At 41.5% G+C, this 20,869-nt stretch overlaps 1 protein-coding gene across 1 annotated transcript in view; it reads right to left on the reverse strand.

Moving 5' to 3' along the window:
• The window catches only part of C2CD3 (C2 domain containing 3 centriole elongation regulator), an 80,661-nt gene that overhangs the window by 41,494 nt on the left and 18,298 nt on the right, over positions 1–20,869 (reverse strand). The window contains exons 12-24 of the mRNA XM_065423314.1: positions 20,428–20,546; positions 19,218–19,340; positions 17,052–17,519; positions 15,818–15,969; positions 13,908–14,151; positions 12,664–12,847; positions 11,587–11,770; positions 9,342–9,514; positions 6,957–7,080; positions 5,387–5,655; positions 3,815–3,904; positions 2,110–2,730; positions 440–766 (exon numbers count right to left, since the gene is read on the reverse strand). Coding sequence (XP_065279386.1) covers positions 440–766; positions 2,110–2,730; positions 3,815–3,904; positions 5,387–5,655; positions 6,957–7,080; positions 9,342–9,514; positions 11,587–11,770; positions 12,664–12,847; positions 13,908–14,151; positions 15,818–15,969; positions 17,052–17,519; positions 19,218–19,340; positions 20,428–20,546 — 3,078 coding nt within the window. The remainder of the gene's footprint in view (positions 1–439; positions 767–2,109; positions 2,731–3,814; positions 3,905–5,386; positions 5,656–6,956; positions 7,081–9,341; positions 9,515–11,586; positions 11,771–12,663; positions 12,848–13,907; positions 14,152–15,817; positions 15,970–17,051; positions 17,520–19,217; positions 19,341–20,427; positions 20,547–20,869) is intronic.

A 20,869-nucleotide genomic window follows, 5' to 3' on the forward strand; every position in this document is an offset into this window, starting at 1 on the left:
CTGAAAATTGTAAATCTGAAAGAATCTGAAAGTTCTGTCAACACTGACTGGAATTAAGGATGGACAAATAGGCTGCTATTTGGATGAGCCTCTGACTCCAGAATTCAGTGGTCATCTCAATAGATACATTTTTTAACATTACCCTGCTTGTTTACATTTTGCCCTTGTCCATTTTGCATGGAGAATAGAAACAGAATGGGCAGGTTCACTTTCCGATGCTCATGAACTAACATGATGTAGTAGTATGGGGCTACAGCTCTGCAGGTGAATATTTAAATCCAAACAAAAATTGTTCTGATTGAAATTCAAAACATAATGAAAATATTCCCGTTAATATTAAGTTTTGTAAAATCTCTTGGACATTGTTTTTATTAAATTGCTGTAAAATATCTGACAATATCTTTTAAAAGAACATATTTTGCAAGAAGATTTCTTTTACCTTTTAAACTTAAGTGCATTGCTCTTTCCACAAGGATAGTGACAGCAAATGTGTTTTCCAGATCCTTTGTGTTAGTCTCCTCAGATGGTTTCACAACAGGGATTTCTGAGCTTGGGGAATTCAGTTTGTGATTGTGGCTTTTCAAGACTTGCTGGCCTGTGTCAGGAACCTTTTCTGCGCCTTCATCTTCACTGTTACTGACATCTTCAGGACAGTCAAACCCATGAGCAGAAGTAATATGAGCATGAGTGGAAGCAAGTGTAATGTGAACTCGTACAGCAGCGCCTGACAGGTTTGAAGCATTGCGCCTGAACACTGGATAGATACCTGTAACAGAGTATTTACAAACAAACAAGAAAAAATTTAGTATCTTGGAAAGAGCGGTTATATTTCATGAAGATTAAAGTCTATTCTCAGATCAGTGGGGTGGATCTCAAATCTGGTAATGTCATATCAACACAAACAGATCCCTCAGGAGTTGTTAGTAACATCAGTCTGTAAAGGAAAAAAGTAATGGGAAACCCTAGGAAAGTTAATTCTTTATTTTCCCACAGACAGCTGAAATTAAGATATACAGCACTTTTTTCTCAACTTCATATGTGAATTGGAAACACTGCCTTTGGCATGATTTTGTGACTGTATCCAGGAAACAAAATTCAGATGCAGATTGTGCATAGTTTTTGTTTTGAGGGTTTTCTACCTGCAGTTTCTAGTTTTAACCACACCAGGTTTGAGCCTGGCCAAACGAGGGTCAACTGACTGGTCTAGAACAGGGGTTTTCAACCTTTTTCTTTCTGAGCTTCCCCTCCCCGCCCCCGATATAAAAACTCCACAGCCCACCTGTGCCACAACATCTGGTTTTCTGCATATAAAAGCCAGGGCCGATGTTAGGGGATAGCAAGCTAGGAAACTGCCTGGGACCCCATGCCACAGGGGCCCCCACAAATCTAAATTGCTCAGGCTTTGGCTTCAGCCCCGGGTGGTGGGGCTCAGGGACCCAGGCTTCAGCCGCATGCTGTGGGGCTTCGGCTTTCTGCCCTGGGCCCTAGCGAGACTAATGCTGGCCCTGCTTGGAGGACCCCCTGAAACCTGCTCATGTCCCCCCCCAGGGGGCCCTGGACCCCTGATTGAGAACCATTGGTCTAGAAGATCAGACTGCAAGTTGGTGGGTGGCCTGGAATTGATATCACAGTGATGTATGAAATATAGAACCAGAACAGAATAGAAAACTCCAAGGGTTTTTCCAATTTTCTAGTCCTTTACTTTAACTACTAGCAGACAATGCAGGTTTCTTGTGTTAACTCTAACCAGTGGCTCCTTTGCTGTGCTATTGTGCCTGATTAGAATCTGAATCACTGAACTAGTATTAATGCTGATGAGGAATCCTTCCTCAATTCACTGACACTAATTCTTCACCCATTTATTGATCACCATTACCAAATTCTTCACCAGCATAACTCACTAAGCTTTGAACTCTGACGCAAGTGTTTTTACCTTGCTCATCTTTTCAAGAAAACAAAATGAGCCAACAACATAGAAAGGACAAAACAAGGCTGCAACTGGTTTGCTTCAGACAACGACAAATGGATGAGGTTAAACCAGCTAAAAAGTACATAAGGAAATGGAATAAAAGAAGGCAGGAAGTGTAAGAATGTTCTTTATAAACTGACCACTAACTGTGAGTGTTCTCCTTGACCTCTGTCCAAGTGCTGCAAGGTCCACAAACGCAGAGCCAATAAGGCGATCTGTATCAAGTGGTCTTTCAACGTTGTTTTCTTTCCCATAGGCCCGCCATACTTGGATTTCTAGCTTCTCCTCTCTGAAGTACCACAACAGTGCTTGGCTCCTTGTCAGTTCCATCTCTTTTGTTTTCTTAAACATCACCGTAATGTGTTTTTCATCTTCAGTTAATTTTGGCCTCTGAAGTGAAGTCCAAATGGCTTCTTGATCATACAATTTATATCGGAGATAGCAGTAAGTGCTTTTATTTATGCGAGTCTGGCCTGCAAGTAGCATGCAATGCACTGGTAACCACACTCTGGGGGTAGAAATCGCCACAGTTGCGGGATTTTTGCTCAGATGCCATTCGTCATCATCATCCATACTATCTTCATGGTTTTCCTCATGATTCCAGCCTAAAAGCTTAGCAGCCTCCACAACTCGTTCTCGGTCACCGTGATGAGCAAAAGTAATAGAAAGCTCCAGCCCTCCCACTATGTTTTCCATGATGTTTGTGCAATGAGAAGGCACCAAATCCTCAGGTAGGGTTACTGAGTACCATCCTGTAATACCTTCAACAGAACAACAGAGAGGAATCAGACTCAATTACTACATTTTTGAGAAATGCAAGAAAGAAAAGGGATTTTTTCCCTCCCTGATCATTGTTCCAGGACCAGTACTTGGAAAAGTTTATTCCTTTTGAAAGCGTTTGGTTCATCTAAGTATTTGCCACTTGCCAAGGTTAAAAATTATCTGGCCTTAAAAAATAAAAAATAAATAAAAATCACATGATCCTGATTACCATTTTACTTTAATTTTCCACTTAATTGATGATATGGTTTTACAAGTGAATATCCCATGAAGCTCTAGTTAATAAAGCTGCGATTCCTACCTTCCAGATGGTATATACAAACCAATTGTTTTTTTAAACTCTAAGGTTTGAGAAAGTGGTTGCTAAAATCATATTCAGACTGAAATGGAAATAAACAAGATTACAATCAGAATGTCCTGATTTCAAGGCCTGATAGTTTGTAACCTGTCAGTGCAAGAAGTGGTTATTTTACACTATGGAAATCTGGGAATCCAACCTTTTGTTTTCTCATTGTATGAGCATTTGTTTATAGCTGTTACATATCACACATCCCTGACTGAATATTGCAAGTTCTGGATTTCAGGCCAGTGTAGCTTTCAATCCCGAGAGTGGTTAATACATAGCACTTGCACCAAAAAAAATTCAGGCAATTAATATTCCCTGGGTCAGTTCACTGTGGGTGTATATTTTTCCATTTTCTTCTTATGTCCTGCACATACTTCTAGATAATAAGGACTGATTGGCTCCTCTCTCATCAGATGTGCATGAAGAGCTGTGCAACATGTATTCATAGTTTAATATAATAACTATTCCCAACATCTCTCTTTTTCACATGGGCTACCTAGCAGATCATAGCATACCCCAGCAGATGATCTCCAATGAACTTCAGTTAAATGTGATTTTAATAAGGAATCTTTAATAAAAAAAACCCCTAATGCTTATGAGAGAACTTTGGCTTCAGAAAATAGGAAGCAAAACATGTAACCCACATAAGCAATACAGTATGTTACTATTGAAGTACTGTTTATATGGATAATGTCAGTAATATGGCATTTCCACTTTACCTGATCTTTTGATCAACAGGTCTTTGGTTGGCACCCTGACTGTTCCAAGCAGGTAGTCTCCTGATGTTTGAGTTTTCATTGAACCACTGGCTGTAGAATCAAAATCAAAGATATCCAGACACGTGAAGCTGGGGTTGATTTAAAACATGCACAAGTAATTCATAAAGTATTAGTCTCCTAATGAGAGCTATATCATTTTGTTAGTAGAGATCTAAGGTCATAATATTGGCATATACTTTCCTCCATGAAAAAAAGAAATGTGAAAGTCCACCAAGGAGGCACAACGCATATTGGCCAAATTCAGAATGAAAAACGGTGGAGTAAATAACCACGCAGTTGTTGGAAATGCACAGGCAGTGCACTCTACTTATAGGGGGGAGGGATAGCTCAGTGGTTTGAGCATTGGCCTGCTAAACCCAGGGTTGTGAGTTCAATCCCTGACGGGGCCACTTAGGGATCTGGGGCAAAATCAGTACTTGGTCCTGCTAGTGAAGGCAGGGGGCTGGACTCAATGACCTTTCAAGGTCCCTTCCAGTTCTAGGAGATAGGATATCTCCATTAATTAATTAATTTATTTATAGGATGTGTGCTCCAGCACTGTTGCGTTCTGGGAGCACTTCCACTACCAACAGGCTCTAAAATAAGCATCAAAGAGCTACAGTACTGTCTACAGAGTAACTGAGTAGCTAACTCATGCCAAGAGTTAATTTTTTTTTGCCTATCACTGAAGGCTGATATCTTTAATTAAATTGTATTAGAATATTCTACAACATAATGCTATAAAAAGCTTGACGATGTTGCCACTATATTGAGACAACAGAAAAAGTTGCCATCATAAAATTGCACACTATTTTTAAGATACGGGTGCCTTAATGCAGCTGGAGGGAAATCAATTAATCCATTTAAAGATGATGTAAACAATTATACTTAATACTGCTTTTGAAACCTATCTTCCTCTTTTAGAAATAATCTGTAACCTTCTCTACAAAAAGTTACCATTTCAGGCTGTGATCTCATCACATTTCAATCTAAGCAAGGTCAGGCAATGTCATTAGTTCAGTGGGAAATCTCCAGGGGAAACCCAGGGGGCTGCAGGAAATAATACTGATGTTTCAGGAGGAATGCGGTGTTGTTGTAGCTGTGCTGGTCCCAGGATATTAGAGAGACAAGGTGGGGGAGGTAATATCGTTGCGGGACTTTAAACAAGTCACTTAATTTCCTTCTCTTGTTTCCTCATCTATAAAATGGGAGTAATAAGGCGAACGTGCCTTTGTAATGTGTCCTGAAATCCTCATATGAAAGGTGCTATGTAAGTGCAGAACAGCATCACTGTTGTATTACCTTCTTTTGGAGGAGATGTAAAATTGACATCCTGATGACTTGTAGTCGCTGAAAATCCCCTTGAAATATTAGCTGTAGCCCCAAGGGCTTGGCCGAAGTATAACTGGAATAATTACATTTACCTAAATTTCAGTTATACTGAATATTCACTGTGTGTCCTATACCTGAGAAGCTAATGTCAATAACACCATTAGCAATAGCCCCCTAGGATTCCTACTCATTTTTGTTTACCTGACTTGATGCTCTGGTGGTAGATGCAGAAGACTATCTGTGCAGACTGCAAGAGCTCCCCCAGACAACATGCTTCTCCGCTGCTTCTCTGGATGACGAGGTTACATGGGAACTCAGTGTGGTGATCAAACTCCGGGCAGAAAGTTCGAGCCACAGCTCGGGTGGTGCGCTTCTCCCCCTCAGGTAGGAAGGAGAGGTGCATAGACACATAGGCATTAACTCCCACTTCTGCACTGGATTGAAGTGAAGGGTTCTTTTCTGCCACAGCTCTTCATATAATAAGGGGAAAAAAGATAGGGAGACACACCAGGTGTGCTTACAAGTAATCTAGTTAGAAGTACATACGTATGCCACCAAAATGAAGGGGTTTTTAACCCCTAGCTGCACAACGATGAGAACAAAACAGTGGATTCAAGCTGTGCTCTCAGGTCTTGTTTACACAGACTTTTTGGGAATCTCCCATCCTTGATCTAGCACTGCAGCAGCTCCATCAGGGCTAGTAAAGGCAGGAATTCTAGTGTAGACTGGCTGCTGACAATTTTCAGCTCTTTTTTATCTAGACCTACTATGATCAGTAATGAAATGGTGGCCAAAACTGCTGTGGCCTGTCTATACTAGTGCCCCACCACTGCTCGCACCAGTGACTACAGCTGGAACGGCAGATGCTCAGCATCTCTGAAAATCAGGTCCACGAGGGCTACCAGAATATCTCCTTTCGTAACGGAGGAAGCAGGAACACTCCTCAGAGCAGCTGCTACAGAAGGAAGCAAAGAGCAAGACCAAAACTCCTTTAAGACTTTGATTAGCTGATCCAAAGCTCACTGAAGTCAAAGGGAGTCTGTCCAATGGCTTTGAATCAGGGCCTGATTGAGGAGCCCATCAATGCTGCTCAGAGAATAGGCCAAAGGACATTGCTCAGGAGTGCTGGGAACCACTCCTGTCCTTAAAGAGCTGACTACTCTGTTTTAACCCTTCCTTCTATAATGCACTAAACTTGCCTGCTGAGACTAACCTTCAAGCCATTTAGCTCTCAAAGTAGCATTCCTTTAAAAAGGAATGTGTAGTTTACTAATTCATTTTGTTTATGTGCGGTCATGCAAAATCCCAATCAATGAGAAGAGGATCCAAAGCACAAAGGTTGGCATAACCTCTTTTCCCTTTAATACAAAGTCTTTTATACTGTAAAAATTGTGGCTGAATTTAGCTCTGCTCAGTAAAGTGAGGGGCCAAAAGGAATGGCTAGAGCCACATCTGTTATAGGCAGGTATTGTACAAGCTTCCTCCCTAGCCCAGCTTTGCACCACAGTCTTGAACTACACCAGTGCCTGTTAGTTCAGTTCCAGGCCTCTCATGAGCAAACTGTACTAAACTCTCCAGTGGTTTGGTGGACAGAAATAGCCACTGATGTTCTTTTCATAGTTATCTTCACTTCTGAACTGAACAACATTTGAATCTAGATCTCCACAGATGAAAGATTAACGAGTGACAATTTGTTCCACCACCATGGCACATTCTCCCCCCCCTCCCAAGTTATGTTAAGAGAAAATCTTGTCTTAGAATTCGATCTTACCTGGCTGCTGCTTGCAAACCAGCTGCTCTGTGTATTTGTACAGAAATAGAAATGGCTCGAGCAGCTATTACTCCCCCTGCTGTTTTTAGTGAATGTCTGTACCTCACACTCACATCAAGCAAGCCTGGATTTAAAAACAAACATCCATCTGTTGTTGTTTTTTAAATTACAGCCAATGTTAACCAAGATTTATTCTATTAATGTAAGCAAATAATTTCATACCAAAAAAAAAAAAAAAATCTATGAAAAGGCAGCATTATTGTTGTATAGTTAAGAATTAAAATAAGTCAGGATTGAATGTCTAGATGTACTTTTGTTCAACCACCAGTTATTACCTTGATACAGGAGTTATCGTGTGAAATTCTACAGCCTGTGTTATGCAGGAGGTCCATCTAAATAATCCTAATGGCTCCTTCTGACCTTCAAATGTATGAATCTATGAAATGTAAGTTAAGGTTGCATCTGCACAACCTTAACTCTGCCCTTTTGTGTGAATTCATTATGATTCAGTCCGCACTTATATGATACCAAGATGTTGTGATTATATCAGACAGTTGCTTAAAAACAGGGGGGTGGGAGTAAAATGAAATATAAAATCCTCTGAAGATTTTAACATCTACAATACTCTCAAAGTTATCAGATTCCCTTTTGCCAATGCAAGTATATGTTCTGCAAGCTCACTCCTCCATACCAGTAAGCCTCTGTGGTTTTTTCCTTGGTCACTCCCTCCAAGAATCCCCCTCCTTTATTCTTGCGGTTTACTCCTCTCAGACTCCATATCACAACTGTGACGTTGCACTCCATATTCTTTATGGAAATATGCTTATGATATGGATATGACATAACTGAGATGTACTTTATGCAAGATGGGTCTTGTAAGATATCATTGAAAAGGTTATAATTTACTGAATGTGATTATCCAATTTGTATGCCTGTATCATTTCTGTATCTAAAGTTAGGAATATGGACTGTGTAACAATCACAACTGGGTGTGTATTGGGAAAACACCCACCAGACGACAGGCCATCAAATGTGATGAGCCATCAGGAAGGGACAACAAAACCATGAAGATACTGATCTCTCTCCCTCCTGGGAGGCATCCGGGGATGTAACTGACACTAGTAGGTCAGGTGGTCTTGTCACCTGATACTAAACATTATCTGGGACTTCTTGTAACTTTCCACTAAGAGGAGAGGGGGGCCAAGTTTGGGAAACAAAGGATTCCCGCCTTATGGAAATCCTATTTAAGGGTGGTGAGGAAGGCAAATGGGACTCCTCCGCTCCATGGCCTGTCTGCCAAAGAAGAAAGACTGCTAAAGCCACCTGAAGGGAAGGCAGGGGAGGAGTCCAGACTGAGACAGGGGTCCAGTCTGAAAAGAAATATAACTGGAACTCTGAACCACAGAAACTTTGCAACCTGCCTAAAATAACATTTAGGATAAGAGCCTGTTTCTTAAGTAGATTGAGCTTAACTTGCGTACTTTGTTTTATTTGCTCAATAATCTGTTTTGTTCTGTTATCTCTTATATTCACTTAAAATTCACCTTTTGTAGTTAATGAACTTATTTCTTGTTTATAATATAACTCAGTGTACAATTCATAATTGAAAGGGGTGATAAGAGGCTGTGCATACCTTCCTCCACATTAAGGGAGGAGGTGGATTTCATAATATACCTTTGGATCTGCACCCCAAGGGAGGTGGACATCTGAGTGCTGGGGGCAAGTCCCTTAAGCTGAGCCTTCACAGAACTGATCTCAGTGTCTGTTTCATTCTGCAGTTTGGTGTGGCCCTACGTGTGTGTGTGTGCTGGAGGAGGCTTAATAGAATAGCTGGGCTCAGCAAGACAGGTAAAAAAAGGCTGGCATAATAGACAGGCTCAGTGGTATCTCAGTACATCAGGTGGCATCCTAGGGGGGGCAACCTGTCACAACAACGACCTTTGTTCTGACTGAAGAGTCCTAAAAGGATTTCCCTAAAAGCCTCTTCAGTGCTACTTTTGCATCATCTGGAAGAACCTCTGCAGGGTGGAAAGGCTCCTTCCCACTCCGTAGGCTAAGCCTATTGCTTCAATTCCCTCCTCCCTTCTGGTCTGAGAAGTGGAGACCAAACTGGAGACTCATGTGGCAGTGAGACATGGTAGGCCCAGGGCTGGCTCATTCAAACAGTTTTCTAGTAAGTAAATACAATATATGCCCAACCCTACACCCACTGAAGTCAGTGGAAGTTTTGTCATTGATTTCCAACAGTGAGTTTTGACATCTTGGACTGGTAGGACCAACATGCTGGATTATTATTAGGCTTCAATCAAGGTGAGTTTCTCTTGTTCTCCTTGGTAGTGGATACACACATTTCACTTTTTAAAAGAAAAGAATGTCTTCACTTACCTGAGGATCGTGGACGAAGTTCTTCTGAGCATTCGGTTCTTGGGACTAAAGGCAGAGTAAAGGTCTGTATCCCTACTTCTTCGCGGTGTTGCATGGTTACCATGGCACACAGGCGTGACAACGGCAAGGTCCCTTTTGCAACCATCTGATCTCGGACATTAGGATAATAGTACCTGCGCAAGACATACAGACACATCAACCATGACATTTGGGTCAAGCTGTAGTGATTACTGGCTCTCCAGATTGAATACTGGTCAGCTTTAATTCACACATCTTCAGATACTTTCCTATATTTAGAGAAACCCACACACGGGCAATTTCACAAAAAGGTGAATACTCCGAATACTCTAGAGATGATAGTTCTACAGTACTGATGTGACAGGCACAGAAGGTCACCTATCAATATTTCAACTAAAAACTGGAATCTAAAAGAAAAACGAGAATGGACTAGCACAAAATAGACCAAACAATACAACGTATGTAAATTACTAAGAGAGCCTGATGCAAGACAATGAAAAAGGATTTAAAATCAGTAACAATACCATGAAGTTTGTTCTCAGAGCACCAGTTTACCAGCAATAAAGAAGATTTGAAAATAATGACTAGACAGTTTTAACTGTGCTCTATAGCTATGAATTACAGTTTTAAAGCCAATGCATTCCATTTAGTGAATAATGATCAAGTCAGGAGAAAGGTAACCACACAGGCACACACTTAACTGTGCTTTCAGTAGGAGTAGGGCCCTACCAAATTCACGGTCCACTTTGGTCAATTTCACAGTCATAAGATTTAAAAAATCATAAATTTCATGATTTCAGCTATTTAAATCTGAAATTTTGTGGTGTTGTAATTGTAGGGGTCCTGACCCAAAAAGGAGTTGTGTGTGTGTGTGGGCGCGCAAGGTTATTTTAGCGGGGGTTGCAGTACTGCTACTTTTACTTCTGCGCTGCTGCTGGCAGCGGCACTGCCGTCAGAGCTGGGCGGCTGGAGAGTGGCAGCTGCTGATCAGGAGCCCAGCTCTGAAGGCAGAGAAACCACCAGCAGCACCATAGAAGTAAGGGTGGCCTGGTATGGTATTGCCACCCTTACTTCTGCACTGCTGCTGGCTGGGCGCCCAGCAAAGAGCCACCGCTCTCTGGTCACCTAGCTCTGAAGGCAGCGCAGAAGTAAGATTGGCAATACTGTGACCCCCTTAAAATAACCTTGTGATCCCCCTGCAACTCCCTTTTGGGTCAGGACCCCCAATTTGAGAAATGCTGGTCTCCCCTGTGAAATCTGTATAGTATAGGGTAAAAGCACACAAAAGACCAGATTTCACAGTCCGTGATGCGTTTTTCATGGCCATGAATTTGGTAGGGCCCGAAGTATGAGTGTCTGAATGAGGTTGGATGAAATGGTAATTATTATAAACTTCTGCCAGGTCCTGTCAACTGAAAATTCAGCTGATGGAGAAAGTAACAATCTTTGCGTGGTTAGCAATCCACACTGTCACAGGGACATTATATCTGTTCTTCTGTGCTGGCTTCCCATCTGCTTCTGGATATATTCTTGAGCTGCTGATTTTATTACAGAAAGACCTATTCTGTCTGGCACCTAGCAGTCTCTGTGCCTGAGCATCGCGCCAACAGTGGGGATCTGCTGATAGGTTCTTCTTGACAGTTTCTAGATTTGAAACTTGGAGAAAGGCCACAGGACGCTTGCAGTGAAGGGTCCTTGGCTCTATTACACACTCAGTTGACTCACAAAAGCCTGAGTTTGCTGCAGCAAAGCTCATGTATTAGCCAAGCATTTTCTTCAGACTGATGAGCAGTAGAGGGTCATACAGTGTGTGAGATACACAGAAGACAAAACTCACCATATGCAAACATTCACACCATAGTTTCCTAAAAATCATTGGCTCAGTGGAAAGAAACAATAAAATAGCAGCATAAAATAACACATATCCCACTTTATTAAGAAATGGAACCTAAGGACACACGGATTATTTAAACCCAACGCACAGATGATTAAACTAGTTATAAAGTGAAAGTACAATTTCCCAGTGATGTCAGAGTCAGGTAATCGGTGTTTCTGGAAAAAAATCAGATAAAAAAAATCTCTCTCTAAACGCAATCTTTCAGAGGAATAAAATGCATACTCCATAGTGACATCACTAATTTATTCTTGGCAAGAGATTTTCACTGTTAGTCACTCCTCCAGTCTCACTGTTTTCTGAGTGGTGAGGAAATGGATCTTTATTCTGTACCTGCACCAGATTTCAAACTGGATTCCTCCTCCTCCTGCTAATCCTTGTGGAGAGAATGCACTGAGCAGGAGCCTCTGTACTGGGACATCAGCAGGTACCAACAGGGAATGATGATGTTCATCATTAAAAATGGGATCAGGGATGCACAAAGTAGTCGCTGAGCGGAAAGGCTTTAACCTAATGCCTACAAAGTCAAACAAAGCCAGTTAAATATTTGATCCCAACTTTATATATCCAAGGAACAAGATGGCAAGCACTCAGATTGTAATCTGAAAACAACCTAATGTGATATTGCTTAAAAGCTCATTGTCCAAACTCTCTCCCCATGGAACTCTCAAAGAAATACCTGGATGCTACAGAATGTAGTGCTGGTGATTCAAAAGTAGCACTGAACTAATTCCACAGCAACTGCTCTTCAGTGTGCTGTGGGAAGTGCTGTCTTTTGGATGAGATAGAAATCAGAGGTACAAAGCACTAACAACCCTAAACCTCTGACTGCCAGAAGCACTAGCCCATGACTCTTTTAGCAAGAGAAGAGAGATTAACCCAGGTATCCTGTCCCAATTCCCCCTTCAGGAATTATATATACTTAAAATTCCCCCGCAGTTTCAACTGCATATATCATTCAGTTCTAAGACTTTGTATAATGTTTCAGTTAAAGCAAGTGCCATATTTCAGCTATCGCAGAAGTGAAATAAGCCCTATATAGTCTAAGTCAGTTTATGGACTTTTTCCCTACAAAGTCTTATGCATGTGAAGCCTGCATTGAAATCAATGGATTACTCAGTGTGTAAATTAAGCACATGCTCATATCTTTGCAGGATTGGGGTCAAAGTTTATAAAGCGCTTTCGGATCTTTAGGTGAAAGGTGCTAAAATCAATGGACATAGGACCCGATACCTTTTATTGAAAATCAATGGGAATCTTACCATCTACCTCAAAGGGTGCAGCTTTTAGTTTGTTGAGCTGACCCAAAGTTAGCTGTACATTGTCTTTCTGCTGCACTAGCCAACAGAAACAAACAACGCTTAGCTAAAGCAATGCTTTAAACAAAGTCCTATCACAAAACAAACTTACCGTTTTCATATAATTCAGTCCCTTGTAACACACTGGAGTCAGGCTCCTGAACTGGAAAATAGTACTGCACATAACAATCAGCCTCTCCCCAGACTGTGGACTGTAGGGGAGTGAGCCCTTTAACCTTCTCCACATGAATCTCAAATGCATGCTCCATCAGTCCTTCCCCTTCTCTCTCCAACTGCTAAATAAGATAAAGGGAATTCCTGTGAACAAGAGAAGCACCTTGGCGAGAGTGTACAAGAGCTACATTCCCAAAGGAATGAGAAGATGAGGTTCATCACCCTGACACTGAAATTGCATTGAGTCATTTCCTCTATAGTTTATATAAACATTTAAAACATGGTAGCAACTTTTGTTTAGAAAATGAGAAACACGCCTCCCCCCAACTCTAACTGTTCACACAAGTCTTTCCCAAACTCAGGGGTGAGTCCCTTGGGAGAATACCAGACTTGTGCTAGGTGCACATGGTGCAGAGGGTCAGGGCTTAGCCATTATAATGATGGACACTACAGACAATTCTAATCTAGATGGAAGCAGTGGGGATATAGGAGAGGGTCAGCACTGGTGTGGGGGGAAGCTATATGACCCTGCATCTGCTCTGATTTTCACTTCAAACATGCTGTTGTGGGCAGCTTCTTTACGTTCTCCTTCCCTCCCTGCTCCTGAGGCACATGGTCCATAATACAGCTGGACAAAGCATCAGATACATACAGGGCTACAGGCTCAAAAAAGCAGTTCACCAGCCCAAGTTACATGCGTCTCCTCTCACAACACAGTGTAGCTGCAAGAGTACATGTCCAGGCCCAAGAGAACCACCAACAGACACAAAAATATGGTTTCCTGGTAGTGAGCGTGTAGGTGGGGGAAGCAACAATAAATTAAAACAAAGGAAAAAAAGAAAAAGAGGAAAAAACCAAGAGAATGGGATAAAAGGGAATGGAGACACAAAAAAGGGGAGGAGGGAAAGGACAGGAAAAAAAGTAAAGTATAAATACAGCAATTGTGCCATTGCTTGGAATGAGGGGTGACAACGTGACAATCTACTGTAAGATGGGCTCTGACAAAAAATAAAGATGAGGGACCCCATGTTTATCAAAGATAAACTGAACAAGGTGAGATTGGCCACTGTCGGAAGACAGGATACTGGGCTAGATGGACCTTTGGTCTGACCCACTATGGCCGTTCTTATGTTCTTATGTAATGAGTCTCTAAAAGCCAAAACAGTAGTTATGGGAGCATACCATTGAGTGACTCGCAGGGGGAGGATCCAGAGAGTGGGGAGGACGCTGCATGATGGGAGGTACAGTTCCTTCTTCATTTTTTAGTCTCTGCAGTGCCACTATTTGATCAGCTGAACCCATTGCCAGAATGACCCTTAGGCTCCCGTTTTTATTGCCTGTAAAAACATCTATCACAGACATATAGCTGTCCACTGCAACCACTGGATACTGAGCTTGAAGCAGCAGGCGAGAAATCTTGGGGTCTCTGGAGAGGAAAAAACAGGCATCAGAACAAGCCACTAGGGTATTATGTGTTTAGATGCAATTCATTTCACCTAAATCCCTCAATACAACGAGACAAGCCAATTACCTTTTTTTTTTTTTTTTTTTTTTAAACAAAAAGCTCTGGTCTTACAATGACCCAACACAGATAAGGAGACCCTGCTTCCCCCCATCCCCAACCTTTGGGCTTCATATTATACTGATTCCCCCTTCTGGGAAATGAGGTAAAGTGCTCTCAGCTACTGCCAGCCCAGCAAATGAAGGATGAGCGTTAGGGACCTGTCCAAAGATCCTCATTTAGGAGCACAACATACTGCCACTAGACTACAAAAACAGCCCTCGAGTGTATGATTTTACTAGTTAAAAACCAGTGAAAAAGAACAAAAAGATGGGTGACAGTGGAGTGTTCCACAGAAACATCAAGGCCTTTAGTGGTAGTAGTCGGAAGACATAGCAACATGTATCTACTTCTTGACAAATCCCAGTGTCTAATGTGCACTGAATTGAATAATAAAGCACCTTCCACCTAACTGAGGCACTGATTTGCTCCTCGGTTTAATTTGACTGAAATGTCAGGAACCAGTAACTTGAGTTAAAAATAATATAATTTGTGTCCTTATTTTGATCAATTTTAAATCACTTTAGGCAGGTATTGCTTGAAAAAAGCTGTCATTAAATTAAGGAAGGAAGGAGGGAACCAAAACCCTGAACAAAAGAGGAAAAAAGAAATGTTCAGGAAAGACCACCTGATAATGAGACAATTACAACTAAAAGTTGAGCTATTCAGACAATATTTTTATGTTAGAAGCACTAACCTGTGCTATGTAAACTGACATTTCCCTGATAGTCTTACGGATAAGATCACCTGCTTATTTCAGTCCCAGTTTGGGAAAGGACAGATTGAAACAAGTGGAAGGCACTGAATATTGTTTATAGCGCACATACCAATTTCTATTTGAATCCAATGTAACTAATGATAACTATGAACGCCATGGCTTGCTATTTGAGAATGGTCAGGTTAAACTGCTACAGACATATTTTCTTACAAACAGGATGAGTTAAGCTGGTTTAGTTGGACAGCACTGCAGCGGTCTTCATTTCTAGGGGCTGTTCACTGGTTAACCTCTTGTTTCTGCACCACAACAGTGCTGTGCAAATGGTGGATTTAAAGCAGCGAAAGTCATACATTTCACATTAGTGAACATCAGTGGGACCACTGTTGCTTGTCTTGTAGATTTTCTTGATACAAATCTAGGGCCTGACCTTGCAGTCATCAGCTATGGCAGACTCCTGCACCCATGTAGGGCCCCTTTGAAGTGGGCTTTGCACAGACTTCTGAATCCACCTCCAAGGATCTGATTGCAGGATGGGGGACTTAATGCCAGTGCTACTTTAGCAAAGTTCCAATGGAGAATATAGTTTAACAATAATATGGATCAGACATTTTGCACTGTTGACAAAGCCTTTCCAGTCTGACCAAGGACACATGTTTTAGAGTCTGGCCCTCAATTCTTGAATCCTACAATGCAGAGCAGACTTGCTGCAAGCTGCTGTAAGGACATACGTTCCCTTTCTTTCCCCTGCCACTGGTCAGCACATACCCCACACTCTGGTCAAAAACAGAACAAAAAGTTCAAGAGCCTGTTTACTTGAATGACAAGTAAAACTGATGCAGAGGAAGCTTCACCAATCCTAGTAGTCTGTCGCATCCGGGGGTTCGCATCTTGTTCCAGGCTTCAATAACCATTACATTGTTCTTGAGTCTCTCCAGATGTTTGGGAGTTAATGAAATAGGCATCACCTAGTATGGGAGAGAGTTTACTGCACAACTAGTAAATGAAGCAAACTGCATTAAAACAGAAGGGGAAGCTGTTTGTCAAACACAAAGTATTCTGTTTTAACAGAGGACGATTTCCCTAGTGGTCTGAATGCTGTTAGTTGGAGACCCAAATTAAAAATTCAGTTCAGGCTTGTCTACCCAGTTTTGTTAGAATTAGAAAATGTACCATGCAAAAAAAGGTGTGATTGAGATGGCAAGTGATTTTTATTCAGATTGTTTTAAACTATTGGGGGGTGTGTGTGTGAAGGGGAGCGTAACACCTATTTATCATAAATACCAGTGTAGTGACTTGGGACAAAAATAGGTCTTTGATATGTCTTTCAATGAAAGCACATCTTTAATTAAGGCCTGAGGACTCCCACAATTCACATCTCTAAGACTCCCAATGAATCCTGCAATAAAACTGGGGAAAACAGATTTGACATTCCTGATATTTTTAAAGGGAAAAAAACCCAAGGGGGGGAAAAAAAAAGGGGGGGGGGATTTCTGCGATAACAATTTGGTCAAAATGATGTAAATACAACAGTATGTGAAACATGGCTGAGTTTGTGTAACAACAGAAGTCTAAAATTTTGGAATTTCCTGGCTGAGGCTTCTTTCCCTTAACATTGCATTAACTCTAGCTTTTGTGCTGACTAACGCATATAGTATATGAAGATAAAAAAAATACAGGATTATAAAGAAATGAAGTCATCCCTCCAACCATACAGCATTGGACACAACATTCTAAGCATCTCTTTCCCTTCCCACAGAGTAGTTGCCTTCTTTTCCTTGCTTTATTATATATGGGCTTCCTTGCCTACTTTCCTCTGGTATTTTAAAGGTCTTGTTTACTGTTTGGGCAATTCCAGGACACACTCACTGCATTTCATGGTTTGTGGTATGACCAAAGTAGTAATAAGAGCACTTTAATACATCAGAGAGAGAGAGTCAGAGAAGTCCCTATGGCTTGTATTAAGATAAAAACTTGGGCTTGGGAAAAAGTTTGCCCCTCACAGGAATATGCAATTTAGACAGCATAACAGGAGAGGTGTGTGACTTGCCTGAGAAAAGCTAAAGGCAGGTTGTGTTGTACCCCACATGACAGCAGATCTTGTTGCCTCCTCTGTGCTGAATAGTTTGCAGTTTAAATACACATTACAGGAACCATGGATTCCAGAGTCTCCAGCAATAAAATCCTTTCCATCAGGCACCATTAACAATACATGCAATAATAATCCATCCTCTTCCGATGCATTGATTTGTGTCATCAGGTTACGGGACGCAGACAATGGCATGGATGGTGGTGACTGCAGCGCCCCTGTTCTGGGTACTTCTGTTCTCTTTGAGGATTCCTGGTTGCTTTCTTTCAAAAGTCGAGGGCTTTTTGCATGTATAACATTTCTGTCAGCTTCTTGTAACTTAATCCCTGGACTTCTGATGGCATAAACTGGGGCTTGCTGGACAGTACTAGCTGACCTGGCATTGGCACTGGTAAAGTCTTTGTTGTCAGCTGCAAGCTCCAATGATACCTGCATTATATAAGGAGAAAATATTTAATCAGAATATCTGCCCTCTATGAAGGACAGGCCCAGCAATATCAAGTCAGAAATATATAGCATACTTGGTTCAACAGCTGCATTAATTTTCCTTCCCGAACCCTAAAAGCTCATTTATGGATGTATGTTGATCATGAATCTCAACCCTTACTCTAAGGCTTGGTCTACACCAACCCCCCAAATCGAACTAAGGTACGCAACTTCAGCTACGTGAATAACGTAGCTGAAGTTCGAAGTACCTTAGTTCGAACTTACCTCGGTCCACACGCAGCAGGCAGGCTCCCCCGTCGACTCCGCGGTACTCCTCTCGTCTAGCTGGAGTACCGCAGTCGACGGCGAGCACTTCCTGGTTCGACTTATCGCGTCCAGTCAAGACGTGATAAGTCGAACCCAGAAGTTCGATTGCTCGCCGCCGAACTACCGGGTAAGTGTAGACATACCCTAAGAAATCCTACAGAAAGATTTGCTAAATAAAGCAATACCTCTCTAACACCCCCCCCCCTAAATGAAGAAAACCTGTACAATTTCAAACTTATACAATAATACAGCTTGAAAATTTACTTGACACCACCTAGCCAAGGTAAAAAAAATACTACCTCCCATTGGGCACTTTATCTGGATGTGTCTATATATGATTTTTGTCCACATTATATAGCATTATTTGATCACAATACTTTGGCATTGAATTCCTCCCTTTCATTTGTACTTCCTTCTCTCTTCCTATCTCTTCCCTTAATTTTTCTCCTCTCCTGCTACGGTACCTTTGTCTTTGCCTTCATCTTTCAATGACTATTCCAGTTTAATTTTTCTGTTCTGTAGTATTTCCTTCCCTTTATTTCTTCCCCCCTTCATTTAAGGCACCTCTTTCTACACTCCTTCCTTTCCTCCTGTTCTCTGTCTCTTCCTCCTTCACCACTGATTTCCCCATTCATTTTACTTGTCTCCAAATCTCTCCCTCCTCAGGCTGCATTCCCTCTCTTTCCTGTCATTTGCACAATCCACTGCATGCCCCCCCTCTCCATTCTATTCCTCCTTTCTCATCCATTCCTCCATCCATCCCTTCTTCTCCTTTCTCACACTATCCCATTCCATTCTCCCTTGTAACCAGCACAGTCATGCTTATCCTTCCATTCACTAACTCAGCCCATACACAACAGCCTCAATCTCTATACTGCCACTAAGTGGCAAGTAGATCAGTTCCCTGGCCACTCTGCTCCATAGCTTCCCCTGCTCTTTGGAGAAGGGTATCTGCCCACTCACCCTGGTTAGTGGGTTTTTCAAGCCTTATAATAGAAAACACTTGCCATTCTGGTGGACTACAAAAGTAACTGAACCAACCTTTGCTTATATTCCCCAGGGATTCCCCAGCTCTATAGGGCTGAAATTCCAAGGTAGACTCCTCCTCCTACTTCCCTTCCCCTGAACTGGATGGTTCTACACTGTACTCAGGGGAACTACAATTAGAACTTCTGATTTTAAGAAGGTTACAGGTGTCTCCCTAAAGCCTTTGTAAAATATATATATATTGGGTTCTACTCTACTGTACCCACAAACCTCCAGCTTTTAAGATGTGGCATCAAAGTTAAGGGGAAAAAAAGAAAAGATATTCAGCCACCAAAATATAACCATAAAAGATGATTTAACTCAAACACTGTATGGGAATTTATTTACCTTTATAGGTCCAAGCTGTGTCTGACCTCCCTCTTCCTCCACAGGTAGCTCACAGCTGACAGTGAGCAGTTCGGACTGGATAACCTTCCGCAGTGTAAGAGTTGCTGAGCCAATCAGCACTGGCTGAGGACAGGGAAAAAAAGAAATTAATTCTACGATTTCTGAAAGATCTGCTGATCAGGAAGAAACCCAGGAGTTATTGTGAAGTGACAACTTCTGAAGAAGCCTGTACACTACTGTTCTCTTTTTCAGCATAGTCTCTCAATGTTATATTAATACAAACTCATCTTGTATAGAACTAAGGTTTCCATTAGTTCCTGATCCAGGCATCACCACGGGATGATGGCAACAGGGAGATCTCAATTTCTGTGAGAATTTTGGATCACTGCAAGAGAAGTGTTCCAGAGTCCAGGGATGGAATATGATTTTACACTTACCAAGGAGACAAATTATTCATCGTTTTCCATTAGAAAATGATTATTAGGGCAGATGGAGAATGATATGTTTAATGTTATTGCAGATTATAAAAAAATCTGAACTGAGTTAATCCCACTCCCTGACTTTCTGTAGGCAGCAGATTACGTGACTGTGATTACTTACATGTACCCATTTATCCAAAAGAAATGTACATTTTATTTTTTTCAAATGCACAGGTTACTCTAGTGTTTCCCAAGCTTTTGAAAGCTGAGTCCCTCCTTCAAGAAAATAAAACCAACCATGCCCCCTTTCAACCTTGCTGTGTGTTCTCAAAGGCCTACTCAACTTAATGTATACATCTTCCATGAAGCGGCACTGGGGTATGTGCCACACTGAGAAATGCTGGATTACTCATGTCTGTTTGATGGTTAATGCTTAAATTCACCCCCTACTCCTTAAATGGCAATACCGTGATTTTAGAGAAGGGTGATGGAGAAACATATTTGGGCTTTTCAGTCTTGAACTGAGGTAGCAAGATGAACACCGTATTATTCCCTTAAAAGCAACTGCACATACCTCAACCCCTTTTAAAATATCTCAGTAGTTATTACTTATTAAAGCAGCAGCCCATTTGGTTGCCATCAATTTGTCTGTCTCTCTCTTGTGATTGAGATTAGAGCAATTCTAATACAGCACTGTAGGTAATGTACAAAGGACATCAGATTGTACAAAAATATTTGAGTGCCCAAAACGCATACATTTTTGCTTACACAGATTAACTTGTGGCAAGTACCTTTTTCTGTGTGCTTTTTCTCATGTAGATTTTGAAAGCAAGATCAGAGTTCCACCAGTGCTCTATCATCATTCCACCAAAGTGAATAGGGAACACAAACCGCTGTTGAAATTTCACCACTGTAAGGAAGATTGACAGCTATGAGTGTTTGTCTGGACTTCCATTAAATTGAAAAGGAGCAGAGAAATCTTCAGTCTGTATATGGAGGGTGGGCAGGATTAGTGTGCATGTATGAAGTCTCCAGAGGAGGAAGTTCCAGCCCACATCAGGATAGCAGGCAAGTACTCTGTGCATCTCTCGGGCCATATAAAGAGAGTGGATGGAGTACGAGGATCAGAATCAAGGGTTCTTGCTGGAACCTTAAAATAGAATATCTTGAGTTTTCAGCGATTCAATTCTCTTATAACGGAAACTAACTTACCTTTTTGCAGGAGTAACAAAT

Source organism: Emys orbicularis, chromosome 1 (genome assembly GCF_028017835.1).
Source record: "Emys orbicularis isolate rEmyOrb1 chromosome 1, rEmyOrb1.hap1, whole genome shotgun sequence".
Lineage (NCBI taxonomy): Eukaryota > Metazoa > Chordata > Testudines > Emydidae > Emys > Emys orbicularis.